Here is a 27796-nt window from a genome sequence, read left to right on the forward strand (position 1 = left end):
TTTGTTTGGCAATAATGTAAGAGAGAAGGTTGATTACAGGTTGTTTATGCACGTACATGAATATACATGCAGAAAATGTGGCTCTATAACAAGCTACATCTAAAACCAAGGTGGAGCCTTCCAGCCCTCTCATCCCACAGCTTAAGGTTTTTGTAGGTGACATCCTGACCCCATGCTGCTGCCACAGAGGTAGGAAGGGTTTCTCCCTCTGCTTTGCCTCCACATCTCCCCAAACATGCCTTGTGCTTGGTGTGCTCCTAAAGCACATCAGCATCTGACTTCTGGCAGAATGAAAGGAGAGAAAGTCTCACCCTCCTCTGCACAACAGGATACTCACCGTGGGCCTCTTCCAGATGAAGGGAATAGGTGGCCTTTCACTGAAGAAGAGAGAGGAGTTGCAGGCAGGAAAGTCGGGGTCCTCAAAGAGAACCCCCCGGCGCAGGCACTCCTCCTTCAGCTCCTTGTAGGTCTTCCCTGAGCTGTGGATGGCACGCGCTGTCCTGGGCAGCGCAGGCAGCCTTGCCTTCGAGTCCTGGTACAGGTAGGGCATGGCTCGCTCCTGTCTGCCAGAAAGAGATCCCAGGGAGCCGAGGCTTAGCAGGAGGTGGGTGTAGAAGGAGCAGGGAGACAGGAGGAGAGAGTAGAGGGAGTAAAAATACCTCTAGCACCTTGCAAAGGAGAAGAGAGAGCAGAGGAGCGTGCTGCGGGGAAGCCGGTGGCGTCCTCCAGTTCTCCCCTGTCACTCCTCCCTGAACTGCGGTGTGAGACTGACCTCCTGCCTGCTGCAAACAGTGGCAGGGACGAACACCCTGAAAGCAAATAAAGAAGAAAGCGGCTGGCAGGGAAGGGTGTGTGCAGGGTCTGGTGCCACTCCTCGGCTGGCATGGCCAGGCAGGAGGTTGCTGCTGGGGCAGGGATGACTTTGAGTTAGGCAGCACCCACCCAGAGCCTCCATCACGCCATAGTGAGCCCTGGGAGGGTAACCTGAAGTTCATGGCAAGGTGTAACCACTGCTTCTCACAGGTGCAAGAGCAGCCCAGTGAGGCTGGCAGTGGGGCAGGTGTTGTCCTCGTCAGGCGGATGAGAGCAGGATGGAGAGCAGGAGGTGGGACACTGCAGGAGAGGGTGTGTGGTGTCTCGGTACAGAGCAAGGGCTGGGTGTGCGCAGGAAGGGTGGTGGTAGCTTGTTAGGAGGTCTCAGAGCAGGACAGGTGCTGAACAGCAGGGCGAACTAGGGAAAGTATCAGAAAATGTTGCCCTAAGGAGTGATTTCAATGGACCTTGCATTGAAGGAGTTCTGCGTGCATTGTAACATGGGATTTTAAAAATGAATACACATGTACTTGTCACTGATTTCCAGGTTTTGTGACATTGTTCATCTGTTGCTGTGCTTTTCCTGGACGGTGTTTTACACATTGAACAGTAAAACACTGCACTGCAGAGGATGCTAGTCAATGTGCCATGGATGTTCTGAAGGAATAATGGCAAGGCTTAGAGCCAGGCAGGCATGGATGTTCTTCTGTCCTTGAAAAGAGAAGAGATGCCACCCACTTGGAACAAATTACAGTTCGTGTAATACAAAACACAGCCCTGAGTACAAACAGCGCTCGACTTCCCTTTGCTTTAATTGGCCCTCTGGTGGACCAATTGAGCTTGCTGCCAAGACGTGATTTATGGAGAGCAATTAGGTGAAAGAGAATTAGTTCCTTTCTGTTCTGCTGTTTTTCCCATGAGGAAAGCTTTCTTTTTCAGAGGACATGTTCCCATGTTTATTCCCCGTAATTGAGTACATTTTGATGTCGGCAGGCTCCCTGCTGAGACCAAATACCCATTGTCCAAATGTATGGATCCTGTCCAAATGCATGAGAAGAGCTTGGTGTTCCAAACGTGGCTGTTATTTGACCAAACATTAGGTCTGCAGAATAGAGTCCAAGCTACTCACCTCAGCTATTTCTTATGTCAGTCCAGAAGATGGGCATCTCTGGAAAGTGATTGATTCATTGTGTACTGACCCATAAGATCCTGCTGGAGATGACTGTGTGTTCATTTGTCTGAACATGAATGAACCACATGAACTAGTTAAGGTAGACGCCCAGCTCTTGAATGCATATAGTTAAATGAAAGGGATCCCAGCAAAAGGGCTATGGTGGTGGAAAGGCATTTAAGTACCAACACAAGCCCAGGGATGTGACATATCCAACACCCCAGTGGCAAACTGGGAACTTACTTTATCCACAACAACCCTCTGCAGTCCAGGGCATATTCTCTTACATCAGACTAACGTGTTGACTGAGGAAGGAGATGTTCAGCATCCTAGATATGCAACCTCCAACCCAGCTATGGCCAAGGAGGATAACCATATCACTTCAGGGAAATTCTGCTTTTCAGAGTTTAGTTGCATACAAAAACACATGAGCTGAGCTTTATGGTTGCTCATCCTGCTGCAGAGCAATTCGAATCATAGAATCATAGAATAGTTTGAGTTGGAAGGGACCTTAAAGGTCATCTAGTTCCAACCCCCCTGCCATGGGCAGGGACATTCCTCTAGATCAGGTTACCCAAGGCCCCATCCAACCTGGCCTTGAACACCTCCAGGGATGGGGCAGCCACAACTTCCCTTGGCAACCTGTGCCTGTGTTTCACCACTCGCATGGTGAAGAAATTCTTCCTAATGTCTAGTCTAAATCTGCTCCTCTCCAGTTTATACCCATTCCCCCTCATCCTATCACCACAAGCCTTTACGAACAGTCTCCCTCCAGTTTTCTTGTAGCCCATTTCAGGTACTGGAAGGTCTCCTCCAAGCCTTCTCTTGTCCAGGCTGAACAACCCCAACTCTCTCAGCCTGTCTTCATATGGAAGGTGCTCCAGACCTCGGATCATCTTGTAGCCCTCCTCTGGACCTGTTCCAACAGCTCCATATCCTTCTTATGTTGAGGATTCCAGAAGTGGACACAACACTCCAGACGAGGTCTCACAAGAGAGAAATAGAGGGGCAGAATCACTTCCCTCAACCTGCTGGCCATGCTTCTTTTGATGCAGCCCAGGATACTGTTGGCCTTCTGGGCTGTGAATTAATGAAATTTCTCTTCTATGTGAATGTTCTGGTGTGTAATAAGGGATGTTTTCATACTGTCCCATTTTCTGCAGGGACAACCTTTCCCTCTCCTCAACCTACTGCTTCATGTCATGACACTGCAGGGAAACTTCATGTCTCTTAGATCTCAGCCTCGGTGTCAAGGCACAGAAAGTGCCCAGGAGAGATGGTGCGTGAGGAGGGCATGTAATAAAAAGAAGAATGAGCAGAAAATACTAATAAAATGTCATAGTTATCATTAAAATACAACACCTTTTCAGTCATGTGTTAAGAATCATGGGCTCATCCCTGAGGCTTTCTGGTCTGGAAGGACAGAAACATACAGATAAACACTTACATACTTACCTCACGCAAGTGTTTTACAAGGAAAAGGGCTTCAAGCAGTTTTTCTCTTTTACCATGAAATCCCCCTTTGAAAGCAATGAAAAGTGCATTTCTTCCCTACGATGACTGTTGTTATTGATGCCACGTGGTGCTGTTTGTGGATATGCAGGACCAGTCACAGGTGGGAAGAAAGCAGAACACAGGTATTGCAATGCTCCATTATGGACTGACACCAACAATATGTTGCTACTAGCTCAGGACAGTGGTGGGTAGAATTTGAATTGCTGACCTAGAATGACTTTGCTCCTTAGACAGGCTGGTGTAAGGGTAAAAGCAAGGGAGATTTTAATGCTCCCTGAATAGTAGGTGTAGATTTTCAATTAATACACCATCGCAATGGACATATTGTGACATTAAAGCAGTACAAGATAGCCATGAGTAATAAAGTCCTTCCTCCACAATTATGTTGTGTCAGAAATAGTGGGTTTCCAGTCCACCAAACTTCTCCTCGCAGGTGCAATAGAGTAGGTCTGCTCTTGGTCTATGAAGTGAGTGCCTGCAAGTGTGTGAATGTGCTGCCAGCTGAGAGATGGATGTGAGGCTGAATGCAATTAATTCCGAACAGGCCACCTCTGGAAACCATTAGGCTCCTGCAGTCTGCAGATATCCCTCTAATGAGCTGCACAACCAGGCAAGATTTCAAGGTGACAGTGTAACAGCATGAGTGATGCACGGGCTGACATCGTATGTTAGAGCTGAACAACATTTTCTTCCACTTAATGCCTGCTCCTGGAACACTGAGAGTTTTATCCATTTCCTTCATCCATGGCTCCAAAGCACCCAAAGCGTGTGAACATCAGAGCAATTGCAGCTGCCTGCAAGCAACACCCTCCTGCCCAGCCACACTGTTCATCCCATGACATCCACAGAGGGGGCCAGGTGGATATTGCACTGAAACAGTGGTGGCTGTGGCAGAGGATGAGCATCCCTGCCAAGAGCAGAGCCTCGGGCACACTTACTGATGATGGGAACAGAAGCAGAGTAATTTTTGTCCTTTCTTTTCCAATCATCAATGCTATCAGGTCAGACTTCCTAGGATGTTCTTATTTTCATCAAGAAGGCAGATAGTCTTGATTTGGTTTTCTGTGTTTTTAACTGTTTTTCATCTAAGAGAGAATCTTATTTTCTCTCTTTCCAGCTGTAATTTGCGGAGTAGAAGGTGACATACAGGGAACCCAAAAGGCTTGATTTAGAAAGCTGTTATTTCCACTTCTCCTCATCCTTCTTGCTTAGCATCGTGCTACAGCTCTGACTTTCAGCCTCCACTGTTCAGCAGCTGGCATGCACTTTCTGAGTCATACTTACGTAAAAATCCTTCCCCATTTGACATCAGGTAGACCCTGGTCATTCAAGATTTAAGGTTGGTTATTGAAATAACAGCAACATGATTAAGTCTTTCATAACCCTGTTGTCATTAAACCCCATACCCTCTGATCAGTTTAACATTGGAGGGTTTATCCATAGCCTTTGACCTGACTGATCCCATGTTCTTGCTGCCTGCTAGCTAACACCTGTCAGTGTCATCTGACCTTCTCTAAGGGACTCTTTCATGCTAGATAACTTTTTTTTTCACTCTTACTCCAAGGGTCTGAGAGACATGACTTTGTCTTAGTCCTTTTATAGCTCCTTTATTTGCAAAGGTTTAAGTGTAGATGCTATTATGTGGACTGGGGTATTATCTCTGAAGCTCAGCTGACGTCTGTCTTTCCTTCCTCCTCTGAATTTGTGTGAAGTTATATAAAACATCTTTATTCCGTCTCTGAGATTAGTCTCATTTTGTACTGCTTGGCACCTTTTGAACCTTGCATTGATTTGAATCCAAATGCCACAGTCATGGTCACATGAAACCACGCTGTTTCTTACACTTTCCATTGCTTTGGCTCAATGCAGAGGATGGACTTCTGCCCAGTGGCTTGCAGCCTGGCAGGGTTTGCATATGCTCCTGCACACATTTTTGCTAACAGAGCACATGTTATATTGCTGTAACAACAGCTGAGATGAGATGAAATTGAGTCCAACTTGGGGTTATTTTTTTTAAGGACTTTTCCTTCAGCTTCCAGCAATAACATAATAAATGCTTTCTCTGGCCCTTCTGGGGTTCACTTACAGAGGGACTGGAGCCTCCTACTCTCCCTGTTTCCGGAGGCAGAAGTGAATCTGGGGGAGGGGAGGCGAGAAAGGTCATGTAGGGCTTTAGGGGCTGTGCAGGGACTGCAAGCCAGGCCTGAGGACTGGACTGCCCTACAAAACGTTGTGGACAGTCTAGTGAAAAATGCTGGAGAGCTATGAGAAGAAGGATACTGAAAATCAAGGAGAGGAAGTTTAAGAAATGCCCTTTGAAAATCCTGCCCTGAGCTGATTAAAAAATATATACATATATGTATACACGCACATATATTTTGGAGGAATTGCGAGATATCAAAAACCTCCTTCAAAGGAGGATCCTAAAATTACAGTGAATGTTCATTAAAATTTTACATAGTGGTGAGAAACCAGAGGCCTCAGGCTGGCTGCTTTCACTGTGTTGTGTCGTAACAAAAGACACTTCTCCTAAAGAAGTATCAACCCCAAAAGTGGTCCTAGGACTCACCTGTGCTCACATCATCTGCTGCTTTGCCATCACTGCCTTGCCTGGCTACGAGATGCTGTCATGGGCCAGATGTGGTGCAGGGCTGAAGGGAGGTGGGTGCTGAGCTGTCACCCTGAGTCAGGGTAACATCCCAGAGTAACTCCCTCACCACAGTTCACCTTGCCCAGGTTACCTTGAAGCTTATGGCAGCCCAGGGCTGGGAGGCAGCTCTGCTCTCCCTATTCTCTTTCTCCTCTTTTTGCCCAGCATCACCTGATGGGCTACCCCACCTTTTGCACACCCAGAAAGAAATATTAAATATGTCTTCTTGTGTGCTTTGGTACGTTATGACAACATTATCTATGCTGTCAGCTGAAATATTGTCATTAGACAGCCTTCTAAGTACTCTAATCAGACAAGCAGGCATGACTTTCCGAGCTGTTGTTCCAGGCTTTTGTCAGCGCTAAGCATACACTGCTGCATTAATTCACTACTTGGGAGGAAGGGCCATTTTGCAAACAAAAGAGGGTTTTTAAGGTATTTTTTCTTTAGACTGTGAAACACAAAGTGGCAGTGTGGGAGAGGAGCCAAGTTGTATTATAATACATACTATATTAATAGCATATCTACAACCCCCCCCGAATCAGATGCAATCCCTACAGGAGCTCAGCTTTTCCTGTGAGAATAGCTAGAAGAGCACCCACTGATCTTTTTTTTTCTGGAGGGAGATTATGTTTTTTCAGAGGATTTCATCAGTGTGTGTTTCAGCATCCAGTCTGCGAGGCAATCTTAATTCTTTTCTCATTAGGAATACCCTGGGCTAAATTTACTGTTCCTCAGCTTTATTACTCCTCGAGCCGCAAGCTAGAATGTTATTTCATGCTTTTACAATTAACATCAAAAACATGGAAAAATAAAACAAAGTAAAAATAAAATGAACCCAAAACTGCAGCAAGCACTAAAACCTTTAGTTAAAAATCATCCAGTAAAAACAAAAAAGCAGGAAATCCTGATCTGCAGAAAAGACTGATTTTGCGGCTTGTTGAAAACCCAGAAACTTCAGTTATGAAAGTTCTTTCATTTTTTTCCCTGTAAAAATACACCACTTGTTATAAATTTAACTTTTCCCTCCTCTTGTTTTCAGAATTACTGGTTTAACAAAGCACAGCAAGGTAATAACATTTCCAAGTGCTGCATGTGAGGGCTCAGCACAGCCTCTGCCATGCTGGGAGCAGCGATGCAGAGTCGCTCCGCACGGAGGCAGCTTCGGCTAAGGAGAGAGGCATCCCCAGCAATCCCTGCCGTTCTGCAACCTCCTGGATTACTGCAAACTTTATACCTGCAGTGACGTGGGAAGTCAGCTCCCACTTCTGCCTGGAATGGCTGGAGCTGGTCCTGGTGGAGGTGATGGGTTTGCACTGCAGCCTCGAGGAGAGACACCCTGTGAGGCTCTAGCAGCCTGGGGCAGCCTTAATATAATTCCACTTGGCTTCGTATGTCTCTCTGCTTTCTACCTTTCTGTCTTTCTAGTAGGATGTGAAAGCAGGAGGGTGGCCAACAATTTCGCTTCATCCATCATGCAGCCTTCAGATTAAAGTGAATCTGAAAGCAACACCTTTATCTCAGGTCACCAAAGGCATCTGCCCTTTTTTTATACCATAAATTGTTGCTGCTGCTGGCCCAAGAGAGTTGCAGTTTTGCCCCTGTAGCTGGCTGGCTGTGTAGGAGCTGCCTTTCAGCAGCTATGACTCCAGAAAATGGAAGCGTCCCGTAACCCCTACAATGGGGAAGGAACCAGTCTGATCCTCATTAATGAACTGGATAAACCATATATGATTAAAACCACTCCTTGAGTGAGGCAGGAGACAAACACAGATAGTCTTCATACAGAAACATGGAATAGCAGCCAAAATAGCGGAGTCCTGGTGCTTGCAACATTATGCACACACAGGACAGGGAGCTGTGGGAAGAGGAGTGGAGGCTGGGAGAAGATGAAGAGGAACCTGAGTTTGCAGAGAAAGTAGAGGTATCCCAGGTTCCAAAGGTCTTTCTACGGCTCTGCTTTTACTTTCACTGAATAGCACCCAGGCTAGAAGAAAACAATTGTCGTACATTGTGCACTGGGGACAGTTTGGCTTGGGACCAAAAAATGCAATAAGAATTTCAAAATCCTGGTAGTGCAAGCAAGGATTAACCTCCCCAGGTTTCACTTAGAAGATACCTGGGGAGTAAGTCTTCACTGAGCTTTATGCAAGACTGAGGGGAGCAGGACATTTCATGGTGGCAAACTTCGGAGCTGAATATTGTGGCATCTCCCAGACACGGTCACCTGGCTGCCTCCCTCACTCATCTTGAGCAGCAGCTTGAAGACTTCAGTGGCTGATCCAACTGGAAAGTGTTGGGACAGTGCAAAATCCCTCCCTGATACAAAGGCGTTCTTTGGGAGAGTATCATAAAAAAAGCATATCCATTACTATAGAAAACCTGGCTCCAACTCTTTGAGGCAGCCATCTCACTGTGCAGGCGCTGCTGTTCCTCTGCCTGAGAGATCCAGATATGGTGTGATCAAATATCTAACACACTGGGCTGGGTGTCAAGAAAATTTTTCATGGAAAGGGTCATTGGTCACTGGAACAGGCTGCCCAGGGAGGTGGTTGAGTCACATTCCCTGGACGTGTTTAAGGGACGGGTGGATGAGGTGCTGAGGGGCATGGTTTAGTGTTTGATAGGAATAGTTGGACTCGATGATCCAATGGGTCTTTTCCAACCTGGTGATTCTATGATTCTACGAAACCTGGATTCTTGTCCTTGAGATGTTACTAGCCTGCTGTGTGACTGAAGGTGAATCACATCACTTCTTCATATCTGTTTTCCCTCTTTGGACAGACTCGCTCTGTTCTAGCTGCTTCAGTTCAGGATTGTCTCTCACTCCTCACAGGTACAGCACCTGCCGCAAGGAAGAACCCCAAATCAATTATAGATTGCCAATATAACTGTTCCACTGCGAGGTATTTTGAGATCCTCAGGGTAGGAAGTTGCCTACACTCACAGTGTGCAGGAGGTCGTGCCTGTGCATGCACGTGGAGGCTGTGCACGAGTTGTTCTTCAAACTCTATTAAAAACTGCATCTCCCACTGGGAAAGGAAAAAAAAAACCAACAGGGTACAAAAATTCAAAGCAATCTCTACATTCAAGGCTTGCAAACAGAAGCCATAACAAATCAAATGTAATTGTAAGCTGGAACAACTTGTGCTAATGTTAATATAAGCTCATTTGGGTATTAAATCATTAGAAGAGCTCCACAGATAGATCATCGGCACACAGACCTCCCTCAAAGGGACCATTCCTTGAGCAGCAGAAAGAGATGCGGAGATGATGCTGCTCCCTCCTCCATCATGGAGCGTTTGCAGCACTGCCGGAATAGTGGCTGCTGGGGCAGCTGGCACAGCCAGGGCACCTCTCCTGCTGTGAGGAGGCAGCAGCATGCCACACGTGCCCTTTGGGGGAGGCTCCAGCTACCTGGTCATCTTTCTGACCACCCACTCACGATGTGCACTTTGGTATCATCCAGGCTGGCACACCAAGTTCCTCCACACCAGCACAGGGATGGCACACATGGTCCCTGGGGTTTGTAGCAGTCACGTTACTGATTTTTCCATTGCTCCTTGCTGTGAGAACCCACAGCAAAAGCAGGATAATCTCTCTCTTTCATCATCTGTACTTTGAATGCTGTTATTGAAAAACATTTTTGCAATCCTCTTTACACAAAAAATTGGGCAAGCTGAGTACATCCCTTGTGCTCACCAGCTGCTTTCACAGAAAAGTGCTTCCAGCCAACAAGGGCAGAGGTCAAGTGTATCAAGAAAACATTGGAAAAATCAATAGCAAATCTATTCCATATAAATTTTTATTATTTTTTATTTTATTAAATTTTTTTTAATTACTTTGCACAGCCTTTCTCCACCAGAAACAGTAAACGGAAACAAATAAAACCAGGACTATGGCAGCTTGCCACAGTTTTCTCAGAATGGGGGGAAAATTGGTCTACTAATTGTGATTCTGTCCAACCCATTGCCAGAGCTGTACCCCTTCTTCCCTACTTATTTACTCTGCAAAAAGGCACCGAGTACTTTGTGTACAGCTGAAGTGGGAACACAACCCAAAGGTCCAGAAGGAGACAGAGACACATTTCAGACCCCAGTGCAGTATCTCTGCCACTGGTTAGTATACATACCCTGGTTAAGAGAGAAAAAGAAAATTAAAAATGTCTAAGGGATATTAAGAGCCTACCCACAGTTTTTGAAAATCATTCATGTTTTCCAGGGCTTATGTTGATTTTGAAGAGATCAAAGTGGGTTCCTTAAAGCACTGGCCAAGAAACAACGGGGTCTGTGGGTTGGGTTTGCTGGGTGTGGTGTTTAATTGGCATGTCTCTACTGAAAGAGTATTTCCAGTCTGTGCTGTGAGATGTCTGTGCCAGCATAAGCTGGCCTCAGCTCAGACTTCTCTATTTCCATTGCAAGTTGAAGACAAGCCCTTAGAGAGGAGCATGAGTGCTGTTATATGGATCAAGTTAAAATTCAGACAGCTGGCTGACTGAGGATTTCCTGAGTTAACAACTGTACCTGGGCCATCATGTTCTGCAGTGTCCAATGTCTATGCCCTCTGTGATTCCATTTAATATCTTCTTGTACCAGCTAAGACTTTTGGTCTCTGCAGCATCCTATGGCAGTACCTCTTGCAGCTTATGTATGTGAAAGAGCCCTTCCTTTCATTTACGTTTGCTGCCTAGTAATTTTACTTGAAACTGCCGATTCTGGCATTGTTACACAAAGTGACTCAAGACTTTCTGTTCACCTTCATAATTTTATGTTTATAGCTCTCATACCACTGGTTGCTCTTCCAAACTGAAGCATCTTTGTCTCCGTAGGTGCTTAGCTGCTCTACAAAGTTTATCCTGGTTGTCTCATAAAACAGTGGTCCTTCCACCATCAGGACTGCCTGCCGTACCTGGGGCAGCCACTGCACCGGTAAATGAAGCAATATTCCCTGCTTCCCTTTTGTCGGATCCTCCCACATGGGCATCCTCTTTTTGTTTTCCTGCTTGTCCTTTTCCCAGTGCCTGTTTGCCCTCTCTGTGGGGTGCCTTGTCCAGACCCCCCCACTCTATCTTCCCTGACCAACGCAAAAATTATGCATGTGGATGGGGTGTAGAGGTTTAGAATTACCAGCATCACCCGATAGGCTGTATAAACAAACTGTTTGTGGCCTACTTAATACTAAGTACAAGGTATTAATACAAGGTACTTTCTGTCTTAAAAAAAAATAAACCTTCAAGTTTAGTAATGAATGATCTCTTATCATGAACATGCTATAATGTAATAATAATAATAATGCATATTAATACATTATCTACGTAGGTCAGACATGCCAACTCAACCTAGGAAACATCTGTGTAAAGGTTTGTGGCTTGAAGATGTAAGCCTAGTGATTTACTATCACTTCTCCATGACTTCCACCGTAACCTCACAGGAGATAAGAACACCACCAGAGGAGTACATCTGACCCCTATGAGTTCAGATCTCAGAGCAAAATTTGTGAAGACTGGAAACCAAACCAAACAAAGCAGAATAAAACATTTACTATTGTCTCTGCACAAAGTGCCGAATTTTATATGGCGTTTCCCAGAACAGGCTGGATCAATGAAAACACTTTTTGACAACATGGAGACATGATGTTCTTCAGTGGAAGAACAGCTGCTTAGCCAATCAATCGAAATTCTAGCTTGCACAGACTCATTTCCCCATTCAGGACCAAATCACTTTCTGTCAGCTGTAGGGCTACTGTTTCTTTGCCAGGTTTAAATCTTCTGAAGCCCATTTGATGGTGTTTACGTGAAGCATCACTAGCAACACTACCACTGAGAAATTTTCACAGAGCAGGGGGGAGCTTCTCTGTTAGCACTTGTCAACAGAGATCTCAATAGAGCAAAGGAGATGAGGAGCAGGGCTGCAAGGGAACCCGCAACTGCAGCACCAGTGTTTTTCCACCCCTCTTTGCTCCCTCTCAGCAGCGACCATGAATAACAAGCAGGAAAAACAGAGGAAGGTTTTGAAGTGAAATGAGGGCAGTGGAGGGGAAGAGGGAGGGCTCGCTTATGCAAGAGAGGGTATAAAAAGGGGAGCTGATTCCCCCTCTCCCCCATGAAATTGGGAAGAGTGGGGCAAAAGGAGATCACGAACGTCTTCACTGAAGAGCAAGTTTGAGAGGTCTGTGTTTCTTTGTACCTTTACTGTGGCTGCTGCAGGGCAAGATTTGCTAGGAAACTGTGTGGGCCCCGGGCGTGATTTACACAGGGGATGCCTGTAGGAACAGCCTTGCTTTCACCTTCTTCAGTTCCTAGTTGCTGGAACGCTTTTCATGCAAGTCTGGCCTGATGCAGGTTTTCTGGCACAGCTCTCTTTGGGGAGCCAAAACCTCAGACACCGAAGCCGAAGGGCAGGACATAGGCTCTCTTTCTTCTTTCCGGAGCTGAAGCTCTATATTTAAGCACACACTCCTTCGTAAAACCATGGCAACCCAACAGAAAAAAAATCCTGACAAAAAGGGTCCATATGAAGTAATTGAAATAATGATTGTGCACTCTAGCTTAAAAATGGCTCAGAAGGAAAATGAAAGACTAACTGTAATTAAGTCCTACTAGGATAAAACACATTGCAGGTATAGCAGTGTATGTTCCTTATAATCTGCAGGCTTCTCCTTAGTAGAAACTGTGAGAAGATGAAAGGCAAAGATCTAAGAAGTGTGCTAGTGCATGATGCATCTTAATAGGGGAATATTAATTAAGCATAAGTGACTGGCAAATTAGGTAGGGGGCTTGTGTCTGAGCTTTATAGTAGGGCATGAATGTAAGCTGAAATCAAAGGTTCTCTCTTATTATGGTGGCCAGCTGAATTCATGGTGGTCTGAAGCAGAAGCAGCACTGTGGGGAAAGTGGGTCATTGAACATTTGCTGGTGAAACTTTTTTTCCTGGAGAAAGCTGGGTATTTTAATTCAGCTACTTTATTGATTGAGTCGAGGGAATGAAAGAAAGACTCCTGCACTCCCCAAAGACATTGGCAAAAAGAAAAAAGAACAGAGTACATGAACAACAAAAGAGCCTCAAAGTTTGCCTTGGCTGAAAACCCTGAGAACTTTCATCTGAAACCTGAACTTCCTTTATGTGACAGAGCCATCAAAGCACCTCAGCAAGTTATTGTTCAGTTGCTTCCTGCTCCCCCTTTTCCGCAGGACAGCATCCCCTGCAGCCAGGGATGCCTCCTTTGGTGCTGGTGTCCGTAGCAAAAAGAAGCTGTAGCATGACTTGTTCAAGAGCCATGGGGGAGCTGGAAGCAGGAGATACCTGAACAACAATGCCCTCTGGGTGCTAGAGCCACATTTCTGAAAAAAAAGAAAATACAGTGACTGTGGATTATGTGGTATCTCCTTCCAGTGTTTATTGTCCACAGTAAACACCTAAGTCTGGCAGCTGTTGTTTATGTTGTTAACATCACTTGTAGCTTATTAGCCAAAGTGAGTAATTCTTGTTAAAAAGGAAACTTTTCAGAGTTTTGAAGAACACAAGGTGCCCTTCACTGAAAGATCCCTGGTTTCTGTGTCTTTGAAAATGTGAGTATCAGGCTGGGTTTGATTTTTGTCTGTGTTCAGGCTTTGCCCTATGCAAAGGATGTGACTGACTAGCTATAGCTCACAAGCACTGGCCACTTATACACACCACTGGTGGCTTTTGCCTCACATGGACCCAAGTGGGTGGCAGTGCAGATGACAAAGGTTGGGGCTGTGCTGTCATGGATCCCCCACACACCTCTATTGGTCCTTAATGGAACAGCTTTCTCCTCCAGCTCCTTGTGGGAAGGATTCTCTGGGAGAGGGAAATGAAAGGGAATTGCAAGCCAAGACCTAGCCCACTGTCTTCTACAGTTAGTTGGAAAAAAAAGCTTTTTTTAATGGAGGAGCTATTTCTTCCATTGCCTGGGTCTGTGGCTGGGCTGCATGCATTTTATAGCCCTCTGGAGATGGTACAAATACTCAGGAACTGTTCTGTTGCCAGATGCTTCCTCGACTGAGACGCTCAGGCAGCAAGACGATGAAACACCTTAAATATTTCAAGCTGTTTGTATAAGCCTTGTGTGCACGATAGCATGTCATGTGTTTATGCTCAAAACTGTTGTCAGACCTCATTACAGCTAGGGTAATCAGATTGTTTAAATGAAAAGCAGGGTTGCAGAGACAGAAATTGCCCATCCCTTCAGTGTTAGCCACCTGCAAACAGCACTCGGGCTGGCAGGACTTGGCTCTCCCTGTCTCCAGCCTCAATTCCATCAGTTCCAACTGCCCAGGTGCACTGACAACATTCCTCACTCTCTGCTTTCTCCTTAAAGCAAATGTAAGTGGGCACCACAGTACAAAACATGCCTGACTGGCCCTGTAGAATCAGGACATGGATGTTAAATCAGGTCTTCTCCTATCGGAGACATGGGATTTTAATTACTAACTACAACAAGGGCACTGAACAAGATCCAGTCTAACCCAACTGCATCATCCTTGGTTTGATTCACTGTTTATTTGCTTGAAGAGGAAGAAGGAGTGTGCCAAACTGGGGGACCATTTCAAAATATCTCTGTATCCCCACAACCCTTTTGGCAAATAGCACGTGGGAAATTGAGACTGTGAGGGATGACATCTCAGTGATCTGGCTCTGGCAACCTAATCTGTCTAGCTTTCATGCTCTCCTTTTTAACACAGTTAGTTTTGAAGAGAAAAAAAGAATAAACTTTTGATCTTCTGGATAAGGCAAGAGGGAAAGAAATGGTAAAACTTAAGAATTTAATAATTTTAATAATTTTACTTTGCAGTAGTATACATGTGCCATTGATGGGTACCCAAGCTGCAAGGGAGAGATTAAAGGCAGCTTTTCCAAGAAGGAAAAAATTTGGTCCCACTATACAAGAACTACAAGTACAAAGAAATCTCCATTTCTTTGAGTCTGGCGCAAAATGAGCTGAGTTTTTTTCAGCTCCTATAATTGGTTCTTCTGCACAGTAAAACACCCCTGTATGCCTTAGTAAATGTGTAACTGCAGGCTATGTAGACATGCTGGGCTTGGTTAAAGGTTGTGTATCCATCCTAGAACTTTCTATGCAGCCACTGTTAAGTCGTGCTCAGGTTTCATTGGGTCTTGTCTGGTCTGAGCTAACTTTTTTCAGCCCCCCAGCCTGTGATGTAAAGTAGCTTTGCGCAATGTCACTGTAGACGTGTAGAAAGGACCCTGCTGTGAAAAGAGCATAAATCTACCAGGAATCACACTGCACCACTCCAGGGGGAAGAGGTGTTGCAAGGACCCTGCCCAAGCAGGGACAGTATCGGAGGGACAGCACAGACCAGGACAGAAGCAAGTAAGCACATTTACTGGATTTACTTTGAATGCCAGTTTTTCAACTCAAGTATTTGTGCTTTTCTGAAAGGCTCTTGGCTGGTTTCTTTGGGGAAACAAGCCACGCTGGCTTTCCATAGATGGGGCTTAGTGTAAGTGCTGACGGTGAGAACTGTGCCTCCTACTTCTGCTCATGAGAAAATGCCTCTAATTCATGGCTTTTTTGTTTGTTTTCCGGAGCTGTCCCTGTCTGGCAAATGTAGAGAGTAGGCAGAAATGCACAGTTGTCTGGGCTAACTGTGAAGATGAAGTTGGGAAGACACCTCCCAAGACAATAATATTTTAACCGGTCATAAGGAATGAGAAAGTGTTGCATGTCACCTGCTGCCACTGGGGCTAGAGATGTGAAGACAGGTCAGGGAGCAGAGGGGAGGGCAGAACTGACTGCTGCTGCCTACATGCTAATTTAGGGGATAGGGTGGGAGTTAATGGGGAAGAGCAATCATGGATGAAGGCACAAGGCTGGGGAGAAAATAGTTTCAGGCCTGACCCACAGGCACCTGCTTGGAAAATGCTTAGACATCCTGAGGAACCATCACAACAACAGAAACTCATTTGGAAATCAAGCTGTTAGGTAGAGCCTGGCAGCCTGGGAACATAGATGTGCAGGCATATGTACTTAGCAAGGTATGCCTAATTACCAAGCATCTGCACAGCTCAGTGTTTGCATTTGTAAGAGAATAGCGATACTGCAAACTACAGTATAATTAAGCATAAAACACTTAAGGATCCCTCAGTGAAGTGAATATGGTTATATATTGTAAATCAGTCTGGAAAGGTGACAGGTCTTGAACGACTGGATTTAAACCCAGACACTCCCATCCTGTGTAGATTAAAGTGTCGGTGAGGTAGACGTCATACTATGTTCTCTCAAAAGTCTCAGGCTAGCAGAATTACAGTATCTGACAGGCTAGTGCAAGTAAAAAAATCTTGGAGAAGGAAGACACATTGCAGAGCTTGGTAACTGGCAAAGCTGTTTGCATTTTGCCCATCCAATGAGCTCTGCAGAGCTTGGGAAGGGCAAAAGGTGAACAGAACTACGATAAACAAGAAATGACTAGTAGAATAGAAATACAGCTCTGAATAACAGCGTTTTGGCCAATGATAAGTGTTATAGATGCATAATTTCCAGCACATTTAGATTTCAAATACACAATTCAAACTCATATACTAGCACTCCAGGGAAGGTACAGCAGAGCTATTAGTTATAAAAAAATGCATATAGGAAAAGCTAGAATTATGAAAAATGCAAAATTTATCAGTCTGTTTGCACATATGTGTGTATGTATGTATGTATTCATGTGTATTTGTGTCCATGACTTCCTCATTCCAAATATGCACCAGCTCCTTTGTGCCAGAACACCAGTGAGATCCACATCCAGTAGAATTCTCTACTTCTTGTCAGGAAAAATAAGGGCAACAGGTGGTCTTTTACCTCAGAAGAAGACTGCCTCTGCAGTAAAGTAAAACTAAGCTTACCCCCTTCCAAGTCTCTATTTGGATACAGAAGGTGCTATGACAATGGTTTCAGTGTTACCACATTTGTATAAGGAAGCCCTGGGTGTGTTTGCTAACTGCTAGAATGTATGTTTGCTCTGGGCAATGAAAACACAAAATGTTGTGCTAGTGCCAAGTATTATGCTGACTAGGCATACAAAGCAGGACCATTCAGTGGTTGGACCTTAAGAGACCTGGTTTCCAAACCCACTTCCCGCATAACAGCAGGCAGATTGCTTAGCCCACCCGTGTGTCAGCAAGATTTAGTGCAGCAGTTTGCAGAAATGGCCAGGTCCTGGGAGCAATATGCTTGCACTATTACAATGTTTTATCAGAACTAGCACACTGTAGTTTGCAAGCCAAACTAGTTGGCAAGCCAACCCAACCTGTTCTATGCTCCTATGCACAACAGTATCACATCCCCTGTGAAATCATTAGGGTGCGGCAGCAGGTAATGGGGTCAAAACTGTGCTTAGAATTTCCCTACCTGCCACCACTGAAACTGGTGGCGATCTCATCCTTTGGTTTTCATGGGGCAGCATCAGACCAGCCAGCACTAAATACTGAAATTTCTGCTCTTGCATAACTCCAATGCAGAACTAGAACCTCACACTGTGACTAAGAGAAACTGTATTTACAACTGACCAATAAGGCATCCCTCTTCTCCACTTTTTCTTTCAGGAGAAACTGTGGAAGCAAATTTTCAACATGAACCTGGCAGCAGATCTTCTCTGTTTATTCCTGTGCCTCACTCCAGTGACTTGTGACCGGGTCTATGTCCATCCTTTCAACTTGTTTTCTTTCAACAAAAGTACCTGTGAACAGCTGGAAAACCTGGTCCAGGAGGGAAAGAAAACTTTTATCCCCATCTCAATTGAGTCTCAAAGCACATCTGCCTATGAAGCTGACCTGAATGACAAGGACAAGCTGGAGGCCCCAAGCCTGAGTGGCCAAGGGAAGCTGAAACTGAGCTACCTTAAGGAATTTGTGTACGTCCTGGCCATGCGGTTTTACAGCGAGCTGCAGGATGCACAGCGGGACCAAAACATCCTCCTGTCCCCAACCAGTCTTTACGGCTCCTTGGTGTCTTTCTACTTAGGGGCCTCAAACCAGACTGCAACTGATTTGCAGGGCTTGCTGGGATTTGTTTCCCCCTCTGGAGACCCTGACTGCACCTCCAGGGTAGATGGACACAAAGTCCTTTCCAGCCTGAGGACAATTGAAAACCTCATCAAGAGCAGGGATGAGGAGCTACTCTTTTCCAAGACGCTCTGCCTGTTCTCTGCCCCCGGTGTACCTCTATCTCAATTGTTTGTGCAGGACTTGCTTCCCTCTGCTGATGCTCTCTATACCCGAGCTGTTGACTTTACGAACCCAACTGAGGCAGCAAAGCAAGTTAATGCCTTCATAGAGGCCAAAAGTGAGGGGAAAAGCAAGTGCTTACTGACAGACATCGATCCCTCTGCGGACCTGCTGTTTGCGGTGGATGTCCGCTTGACAGGTACGGGGCAGCATTTTTTGTTTTGGGAGCAGCCTGGGTCTGGGATGAGCAGTAGCCCTGCTACTGGGAAGGAAGAAAGGTCATGTGGTCATGCCTGGCTAGTGGCAAGAGGGAAGGGCTCAGATGAAAGGCTGGACTGCTGCTCCACGTAGAGTACCCTGCTCCCCAACACTGTGCTAGGAGTCCTGCCTGGGCTCTGCCACAACCCAGCAAGGGAAATGGGGAGGAGGTGGAGGGAGGTGGCCTCCAAGAAATTTTCCTTGTCTAGCAAACTTAGGATTAGGAAAGGTGTGGGAAGGTGAATAAGAGAGGATTGCACAGCATTTCTGACTGCAAAAGAACTGTATTTCTGCAGGGGAGCCGAGGGTAACAGGCCAGAAGTACAGAGTCAAGAAAAGCTAGAAAATATAATGGACACGACTCCACTAGTGACTATTAAACCCAGAAATGTGGAGGCGACCCACAGCTCAGGAAAAAGACAAACAAGCTATGGAAGAGGAGAGTACATACGGAACTAGAAGAATTAAAGCGATCTCTTAATTACCTAGGGTTGTTCCATGCTGTGGTTCCACAAATCATAGAATCATAGAATGGGTTGGGTTGGAAGGGACCTTAAAGATCAACCGGTTCTAACCCCCTGCCATGGGCAGGAAAATGTCCCGCTAGCTCAGGCTGCCCAAGGCCTCATCCAACCTAGCCTTGAACACCTCCAGGGATGGGGCAGCCACAACTTCCCTTGGCAACCTGTGCCTGTGTTTCACCACTCGCATGGTGAAGAAATTCTTCCTAATGTCTAGTCTAAATCTGCTCCTCTCCAGTTTATACCCATTCCCCCTCATCCTATCACCACAAGCCTTTATGAACAGTCTCCCTCCAGTTTTCTTGTAGCCCATTTCAGGTACTGGAAGGTCTCCTCCAGCTTCCCTGGGCAACCTGTGCCAGTGCCTCACCACCTTCATTTTGAAGAATTTCTCCCTAATGTCTAGCCTAAATTTTCCCCCCTCCAATTTAAAGCCATTCCCCCCTTGTCCTCTCACTACATGCCCCTCTAAGAAGTCCTTCCCCAGCTTTTTTGTAGCCCCTTTCAGGTACTGGAAGACTGCTCTAAGGTCTCCTCAGAGCCTTTTGTTCTCCAGGCTGAACAATCCCAACTCTCTCAGCCTGTCCGCGTATGGAAGGTGCTCCAGCCTTCTGATCATCTTTGTAGCCCTCCTCTGGAATTGTTCCAACAGTTCCATATCCCTCATATGTTGAGGATTCCAGAACTGGACACAATACTCCAGATGAGGTCTCACAAGAGAGGAATAGAGGGGCAGAATCCCCTCCCTCGCCCTGCTGGCCACACTTCTTTTGATGCAGCCCAGGATACGATTGGCCTTCTGGGCTGTGAGTGTGCATTGCCAGGTCACGTTAAGCAGCAGGGCTGCTCTCAAATCTCATCATCCCCCATCCTGTTTTGAAATTGGGGACTGCCCCAAACCAGGTGTACAACCTTGTGCTTAGCCTTGTTGAAACTCGTGGGGTTGACACAGGCCCACTTCTCCAGCCTGTCCAGGTCCTTCTGGATGACATCCCTTCCTTCTTGTATGGCAACTGCATCTCTCAGCTTGGTGTCATATGTAAAACTGCTGAGGGTACACTCAATCTTGCTGTCTGTATAATTGATGAATATATTAAACAGCACTGGTCCCAGTATGGGCCCCTGAGGGACACCATTTGTCATGGATCTCCATCTGGACTTCAAGCCATTGACCACTACTCTCTGACTATGACCATCCAACTGATTTCTTATCCACCAAACAGTCTACCCATCAAATCCGTATCTCTCCAATTTAGAGAGACACGTGTTGTGGCAGACGGTGTCAAAGGTTTTTCAGAAGTTCAGATAGATTACATCCATTACTTTTCCCAATCTAGATGACCTTGAAGGTCATTTCCAACCCAAACCATCATATGATTCTATGACTTTATGAAATTCCCCCTATACCACAAATGAACCTCCACATCTAAGCGTAGCTGTTTTTCAAAATCCTTGCATCTGAATGCAATAGCAGAGATTGCACGCTTTTGGGCAGCTTACCTACGAGTGACTGTATTTCAGATAACTCAAAGTGAGGCATAAGTCTTTAAGTGGGCTTCTACTGCTAAAGTTGGAGGTCTGGTGATCTTGAAATGCTTTTGTGCCTTTATTTTTCCACCTGCAAACTGGACAACAGGTTTTCCTTGCCTTTCATGGGTGCTGTCATTAACATTTTTTTCCTCTTCTGTGTTGGAAACTTGTGATTTTATTAGCCTAGGAACACATTCTCAAGGGTCTGAACCACTGGATCAACTCTATTACCTTCTCTTTCAGAAGAGTGGACTTGAGCTGGTGGAGTCTCCACATGTAGAATGGAAAAAATGGCTCAATAACAAAGAAATTAGATAAGCAACTCTCATATAATAAAAAAAGCAGATTTCAGCATTTGCTTTCCTATTTGGTTGCTGAGGGGCAACAATGACGGCCAATGTTGTCACGTTCCATGCCTGCCCCTATAGTTACACAAAGGAAAAAGTACATTTTTTCTGTCTGAAACACATTAAAAATGCTCCTGCAATGCTATCAACAGCCATAGGGCTGATAAAATCCATACAAAGCCACAGCTAAATGTTCCAATGGTTGTAATTGTTGTGCACCCCACTGATTTTGGATTTGTAGACTTGCTGCCAAGCCAGGACTGCCAGTTAGAATCCAATGCAAAAATTTTACTTATAGACTTATTTTCTGTTCTGAAGTTGTAAAATAATTACAGACTAGTGAATGAATAGCACCCTAGGACTGCATAATCTTAAGCACCCTTATCATTTAAACTATCTCTTGAACAGACAACCCTCAACAACTTCACTGTTAATTAGAAATTTGGAAGGATGCTTTTTGCTGTTTTTGGGGGGTTTTTTAAAAGTAAAAAGTCATAGCTTTCCACAAAAATTCATCCTTTCATTAAGCTTTTCAGGCTGGTATAAAGTCTGTATTATAAAAAATGGAGATTATCACCTGGAACAAATAGGTCTAACCTTTCTTTCCAGTACTCTGAAGTCAGTACTGTGGAGTATTCTTGCACTCTTCCAGGCTATAACTTTACTCTGTGATTGACAGCCTTTTTTACTTCAGTTATTTTCCGCATACTGGAGACACAGGTTTCTTCCCAGCTCTGATGATAGTTGCTGAAAGGTTGCCCAGTCCCACAGATCCTGTGTCTTGATATAAGAGATCTCATTGTGAGAAACCGTTTCTTCCAATGTGTCAGCTATGACCTTACACAGAGGGGATGTTCATCTTCAGTTGTTCACGTTGTAAGTTCCAGGTGTCTGAGTCAAAAAAGCAGGGTTTCTTTAGTAAATACATCTCTTCCATGTCCTGAAAGAATGCTGTAAGGAACAAGTAGTCATATTAAGACTACTAATAGCTATTAGAGCTCTTTCAGGGGAATGCACACCCTAGTTATATGTTTGCAGGCAGAGATGTCCAGATCCTCACGCAGCAGAAGGCCACAGGGAGCCATTTCAAACAGGGGTGCTGATTTGTCAGGGTTCACAGTTGGCACAATATTAATTGGCTCAGTTCCAAAGTCAATAGCTGAGCTTTGAGATTTTGCAATATCTTTCCCAAGACTATTCTAAACCAATTACTATCCCACCGCAATACATTCAGCTATCTGAATGCTCAGTTGTTTTATTCCTTTTATTTAACTGTTACAGTCTTGACTTCTGCTACCCTATAAGAATAAATTCTGCAGGTTTTACAGACTCTGTGAAAGCAGCTACTTTCTGCTTGCACCCCTTATCCTTATAAAATAAGAAAAAAGTAAACAACTCTACTTCCTTATTCTTTGTTTTGCTCACACCCTTCACATTTCCTACCAGCTGCTTCTTTTTGGTGAAGTTGTAGTACACAAAAGTGCCTACATACTCTTTTTATGCAAGGTCATTTAAAAGCTAAGTGTTCCTGTGCAAAATCACCTAGTACATCTTAAATATGTTAATGTTCAGCATTTATCTGGATTTATTGGAGAATAGACTCATTAACAGTACAGCTAGACCAGCTTCTATTTCATGCTATTATTATTTACTTGTCCTCCTTGAAAGAAGGACATTTCTTTACCACAACTTATATGTTTACCTGATTCCGACAAACAGCAACATTGAGATTTCTGATCTTTGCCCTTCTCGCTGATGGTAGTAGTTTCTTGAATGTCTAACTGGGCAGCACCACTGGTCTATGGCAGCAAGCAGATAACATGTTGTAATGCAAAGCTATGCAGAAGTGGCAAGAGGTGAGAGCAAGGCTTCCTAAACTTGTGAACTGGGTAAGAAATTAATATTAATGTTTAGCAAGTGTTCAGGTATGTCCTTTTTAACCTTCCTTGCTCAATCAACACTTTTTGATATGGTGACTACCTTGACTATTGCTTTGGTTCTTAAAATCCCCAATGGAGAAACTTCAGCCAGAGTTTGCACTGCCTCCTCTCTTCTGAACTTACCTGTCTTCCTGAGAGCACTCTAGCAGCAAGGGCTGTCCCCAATGGCTGTGGAACCAAGCAAGCAGAAATACTGTATCCAGGAAAGGCCACAAAGCCAGCAGAAACATAGCAGCTTTGGCTGCAGTCCTGATGGTAATAGAATCACTAGGCTGGAAAAGACCTCTTAGATCATCGGGTCCAACCATTCCTATCAACCAGTAAACCATGTCCCCGAGCACCTTATCCATCCGTCTGTTAAACACCTCCAGGGAAGGTGATTCAACCACCTCCCTGGGCAGCCTGTTCCAGTGCCCAATGACCCTTTCTGTGAAAAATTTTTTCCTGATATCCAGGTGGAACCTCCCCTAGCAGAGCTTGAGGCCATTGCCCCTTGTCCTGTCCCCTGTCACTTGGGAGAAGAGGCCAGCACCCTCCTCTCTACAACCTCCTTTCAGGTAGTTGTAGAGAGCAATGAGGTCTCCCCTCAGCCTCCTCTTCTCCAGGCTAAACAACCCCAGATCTCTCAGCTGCTCCTCGTAAGGCCTGTTCTCCAGCCCCTTCACCAGCTTCATTGCTCTTCTCTAGACTCGCTCCAGAGCCTCAACATCCTTCTTGTGGTGAGGGGCCCAGAACTGAACACAGGATTCGAGGAGCGGTCTCACCAGTGCCGAGTACAGAGGGAGAATAACCTCCCTGGACCTGCTGGCCACAGCATGATCCTTGTGCTGTGAGCCAGCACCAGCCTGTGCCTGATGCTACCACAAGGCATTAAAGGCAGGATACATGTTTACAGTAGTTAAACTTGATTTTATGTGCACGACTTATCTAACACACAGTGTGCTGTTTTTAAAGAAACATATGTCCAGCTAAGGGACAGAGGGGAGGAGTGAAGAATCAATTTCTTCTTTCTCAATCTGTTTTTCAGTGAATGTTAAGCAAGCCTCACGAATCAAAGAGCCTCAGGAGTTCTGGGTGGATTCAAATACGAAGGTCTCGGTCCCTATGTTGTCGGTCACAGGGACATTCAAGTACAAAACTGATGCCAGCAGGACTTTTTCTGTAGTGGAAGTTCCCATCAGCGAGACCGCACTTCTGGTGCTGCTGCAGCCCATCAATGGCAGTGACCTGGAGCACGTGGAGTCAGAGCTGCCGTTGCAGTTCTCAGCCTGGCTTCAGCAGCTGGCCCCAAGGTAGGCTCGGACACATCTGCCCTCCCCTAGGAGTGAACGAGACAGGGTGTGCTCTGCAGGCCTGCCTACTAGCTGGCTAGGGTCACATCCTTCCAGGGAGGGCTTAACACCTAGAACAGAGAGAAACACCTACCTGCAAACCCAGGGGGCCTGACTCCGAGGGAGCTCAGCTTCAGTGGGATCAGCTTGTTGTCTGGGGGCATTGCAAGGAAACAAATAAGTGCATTTCTATAGCTGACAACACAGGGCTCATGAATTGGGATGATCTGGCGTTTAATAGCATACCTGGGGCAGATTTAGGATGGCGTCGCACTTGGGAACAGTAACGTGATGCCCCTCTGCCCTTGGTAGCTGCCCGTCCCCACATACTTAGCACTTCTTCTGGCTGTTTTTATATGCCCATTCCCCAGAATTGCCCAAACACTATCCTTTCATAGTGGAGAAAACACACTCACTTGTGTCTCTCTCTCTCTCTTTTCTGCAGAAAAATTAAATTAACGCTGCCAGAGTTAACAATAGAAGGCAGCTCTGATCTACAGGAGCTTCTTGCAGATATGGAACTGCCTGCACTGCTGGGGAAGGGGGCAGATCTCAGTAAAATAAGTGACGTCAATCTAACTGTTGGAAAGGTACAGTACTTATCATGGACATCTAAAAAATACACCTCCCACTCAGTTTCAGCCTCAACTGTATAAATTTACCTAGAACAAACCAGCCAGAGCCATGGGGAACAGATGCTAGTAGGTGACTTTCCAGATGCCTAAATGATAGTCAAGACTTTTTAGATTAACCCATTATCACAAAGTGGTTTGCTTTAAACTACTCAAATGATGTCACTGCAGCAAACAACATGCAACAAGGAGAAGGAAATTTAAGGTCTGAACATACTAGATACTCTCAGTACAAACTAGACTGGATTTATTACCACCTTCAGCTCAAGCACCTCCAGCTACCACAGCTGGAGCGAGCAGTAGAGGCTGCAGCTACTGGGCTGTTGAGGATAACCCTCCATCACTTTGGGATTATTCCCAAAAACTGCAAACACAGATGTGTGCTGCACACAACCTTACCTGAAGGCAGGCTCCAGCATCCAATTCTCAAGGGGAAGAAGGGAGAGCTTGAAGGAGAAGGCTGTTAAAAAGAAGGCAAATTCTGTTCCAGAAGTGTAACTTGAATGCCTTTATTTTTATTTAATTTTATTTTTAGAAGGTGTCCTACACCTTTAAAGTTCCATAAGGGGCCTCAAGGGTACCAGGATTTCATAGACTCCCAGTGTACAAGCAGTTGTAGGGCACATATTATGGAATAAGTACTCCAAGTTTTTTTTTTTTAAACATTCATTGAGTCTATCCTGTTACAGATTATTTTGTGCACTAGAAAGCACTTAAACTTTCACTTGTCTTTCCACTATTGTGCTTTGACGACTTGGGATTTACTTATGTGTTTTGCCTTACAGGTAATAAATAAAGCCTTTTTCAAACTGACCAGTGATGGAACACATCAGCCAGAAGACCCCACAGCACAGAAGGGAGACTTGGAGTTCCTGGAAGTCACACTGAACAAGCCATTCCTGTTAGCTGTTTTGGAAGAGAAGTCTAGGGCAATGCTTTTCCTTGGCAGAGTAACAAACCCACTGCATGAGATGTAATGCAAGTGCAGGGGATGGGGGGGGAGGGAATGATGCCATGTTTCCCATCACCTTTTTCTCATTCATCAGCTATTTTTATGATCTTGTTGAGTGTTCTACTTAGAATCACAGAATCACAGAATAACCAGGTTGGAAGAGACCCACCGGATCATCGAGTCCAACCGTTCCCATCAAACACTAAACCATATCCCTCAGCACCTCATCCACCCGTGCCTTAAACACCTCCAGGGAAGGCGACTCAACCACCTCCCTGGGCAGCCTGTTCCAGTGCCCAATGACCCTTAGCTTTGAGATGAAGCAGGTAGTGTTGGAAATACGGCTTTTTGAAAGCTAAAACATTGCAATATTTCACCCTTGTTCATCTATTTCACTTGAGGTGACTCAAACTCTTCCTCCACATTCTCTTCTTTCCTTATAACCGCTTGGCCTGCCTTCTGCCTCCAGCTCCCTTTTTTTAATGCAGAGGGGACAGAGTAGTAGCCAACAGGGCATTGACTTAGAGAATAGATTTATAAGCACAAGCAGCATTTATTGTAGAAAAGTATAGAAAAGGATCTCTTCATTCCTTAAGAGGTCTCTTCTTAACTTTCAGTTTGGTCACTTTTGCAAGAGAGTGCATCTTTTACATTACAGTGAAAGTTTTACAGTTATCCAGAGAGATTTCTAGCTTCATCAGCAATATTTTCCTTCAAGATGCTGCCAACAGTATGGGCAGGCTTTGCTTATCCCACTGAGACAGGACTTTTTGCCTTGGAAGCAAAACTACCTTTAGAGGAAATATTTTCTTTCTGCAACCCAGATGGATACGTTCATTTCTTAACTCTGTAGAAAAGCTAAAAATAGGGCTTGGTAGCATTAATGAACTGTAAAGGATAAATTCTCATAGGCTGGCAGAATCACATTTGATTTTTTAGAAGGGAAAAAAAAAAAAAGGCCTACTATTCCTTTTCTTGGATTACTTTCAAAATGGAAAGGCATTTATTATAGCCTTATAGTGAAAAAAAGCATTACTGCTAGAGCCCAGATCTGGAAATTTTAACACATCCAAACCATATGTTTTTAAAAGAGTAGTAAAGACAACAATCTATACCAGTATAATGTGTGGATGTGCTGCTACATGTGAATGAAAAGGTTTCAGTGGTCCAATTTAGCTCTTAGACAAAGGTTTAAAATATTAAACTGGAACTATAGATTATTGGACAACTCTTCAATCAGGGAGTGAAGAATTGGAAGTGAGATCTTAGTACTAAGGAAAGCATCTTGGTAGAACAAGGATTTTCACTGCTCATCTCTAGATTCGTCTTTAGCACTGATGGTGTTTAGAAAATAACAGCAAACCTCTTTCGTATATAATACCAGATGTATCCCGCAGAGCATGGTAGCCGATTGTCATCCACAGTGGCCCAAATGTCTACCTAATCCAAATCCACAAATGCCAGTGGCTTGCTGTTGGTGATATAGATACAAGACAGATCCTTCTAGCTTAGTGGAAAAGACTAATAAATAACACAACTCGCTCTCGAGAAGAATAGGATTTTAAGTGCTGTGACAGAACATCCACATATTTATGCAATTATACTGTATGTAATTGAGATGCTCTAAAATCTCAATGCTGTACTTGTCTTACATATAGAAGCAATTAACTATAAATATGCAGAAAGACGTAAATAAAACCACTTCCAAGTCGCTTTGCCACAGTTCATTTAGGTTTATGGACATAACTACATCCCCTGTACTGGCTTCTGAAATTCGCTCCAAGTCAGATTTATGGTTTTGAAGACAGTAAGGTGCAAATCATTATGCTATACAGGCAACAATAAAGCTGTAAACACGAAAGAGGCAGCTTTCAAGCGTTCACACTAATTTAGAAGTTATCCTATTTACTCATTGAAGTCAGAAGGCAGGATCAGCCACAAATAA

The 27796-nt window shown here is 44.8% G+C and overlaps 2 protein-coding genes across 7 annotated transcripts in view; one reads left to right on the forward strand and one right to left on the reverse strand.

Annotated features, from left to right (window-relative positions):
• CAPN9 (calpain 9) overlaps positions 1-2044 on the reverse strand; it is a 28053-nt gene extending 26009 nt beyond the window's left edge. For 2 of the 3 annotated variants that reach the window (XM_069852298.1, XM_069852296.1), the window contains exons 1-3: positions 1943-2044; positions 660-782; positions 338-563 (exon numbers count right to left, since the gene is read on the reverse strand). In XM_069852298.1, coding sequence (XP_069708399.1) covers positions 338-550 — 213 coding nt within the window. In that variant the 5' untranslated portion in view covers positions 551-563; positions 660-782; positions 1943-2044. Of the gene's footprint in view, positions 1-337; positions 564-659; positions 810-1942 lie in introns of all 3 variants that reach the window. The other variant, XM_069852297.1, reaches the window with a different exon arrangement.
• A 10126-nt stretch (positions 2045-12170) lies between these two features.
• AGT (angiotensinogen) lies at positions 12171-25994 on the forward strand. 4 transcript variants are annotated; one of them, XM_069852307.1, is made up of 5 exons: positions 12171-12316; positions 17720-18539; positions 23964-24228; positions 24713-24857; positions 25685-25994. In XM_069852307.1, exons 2-5 carry the CDS (start codon positions 17747-17749, stop codon positions 25874-25876), a joined length of 1395 nt encoding a protein of 464 aa, XP_069708408.1. In that variant the 5' UTR covers positions 12171-12316; positions 17720-17746; the 3' UTR covers positions 25877-25994. The 4 variants fall into 4 exon arrangements, with proteins under 4 accessions (XP_069708408.1, XP_069708410.1, XP_069708409.1 ...); XM_069852309.1 differs by having other exon boundaries at positions 12221-12316; positions 17723-18539; XM_069852308.1 differs by lacking the exon at positions 12171-12316 and adding an exon at positions 15348-15503.
• The last annotated feature ends 1802 nt before the right edge of the window (positions 25995-27796 follow it).

Source organism: Phaenicophaeus curvirostris, chromosome 2 (genome assembly GCF_032191515.1).
Source record: "Phaenicophaeus curvirostris isolate KB17595 chromosome 2, BPBGC_Pcur_1.0, whole genome shotgun sequence".
Taxonomy (NCBI): Eukaryota; Metazoa; Chordata; class Aves; order Cuculiformes; family Cuculidae; genus Phaenicophaeus; species Phaenicophaeus curvirostris.

Bases quoted from the DNA above. Each gene is read 5' to 3' on its own strand.
- AGT (XM_069852307.1), top strand. From the start codon at position 17,747: ATGAACCTGGCAGCAGATCTTCTCTGTTTATTCCTGTGCCTCACTCCA. The intron at 18,540-23,963 runs GTACGGGGCAGC...TCTGTTTTTCAG, and splicing joins GGTGGATGTCCGCTTGACAG to TGAATGTTAAGCAAGCCTCA. The intron at 24,229-24,712 runs GTAGGCTCGGAC...TCTTTTCTGCAG, and splicing joins CTTCAGCAGCTGGCCCCAAG to AAAAATTAAATTAACGCTGC.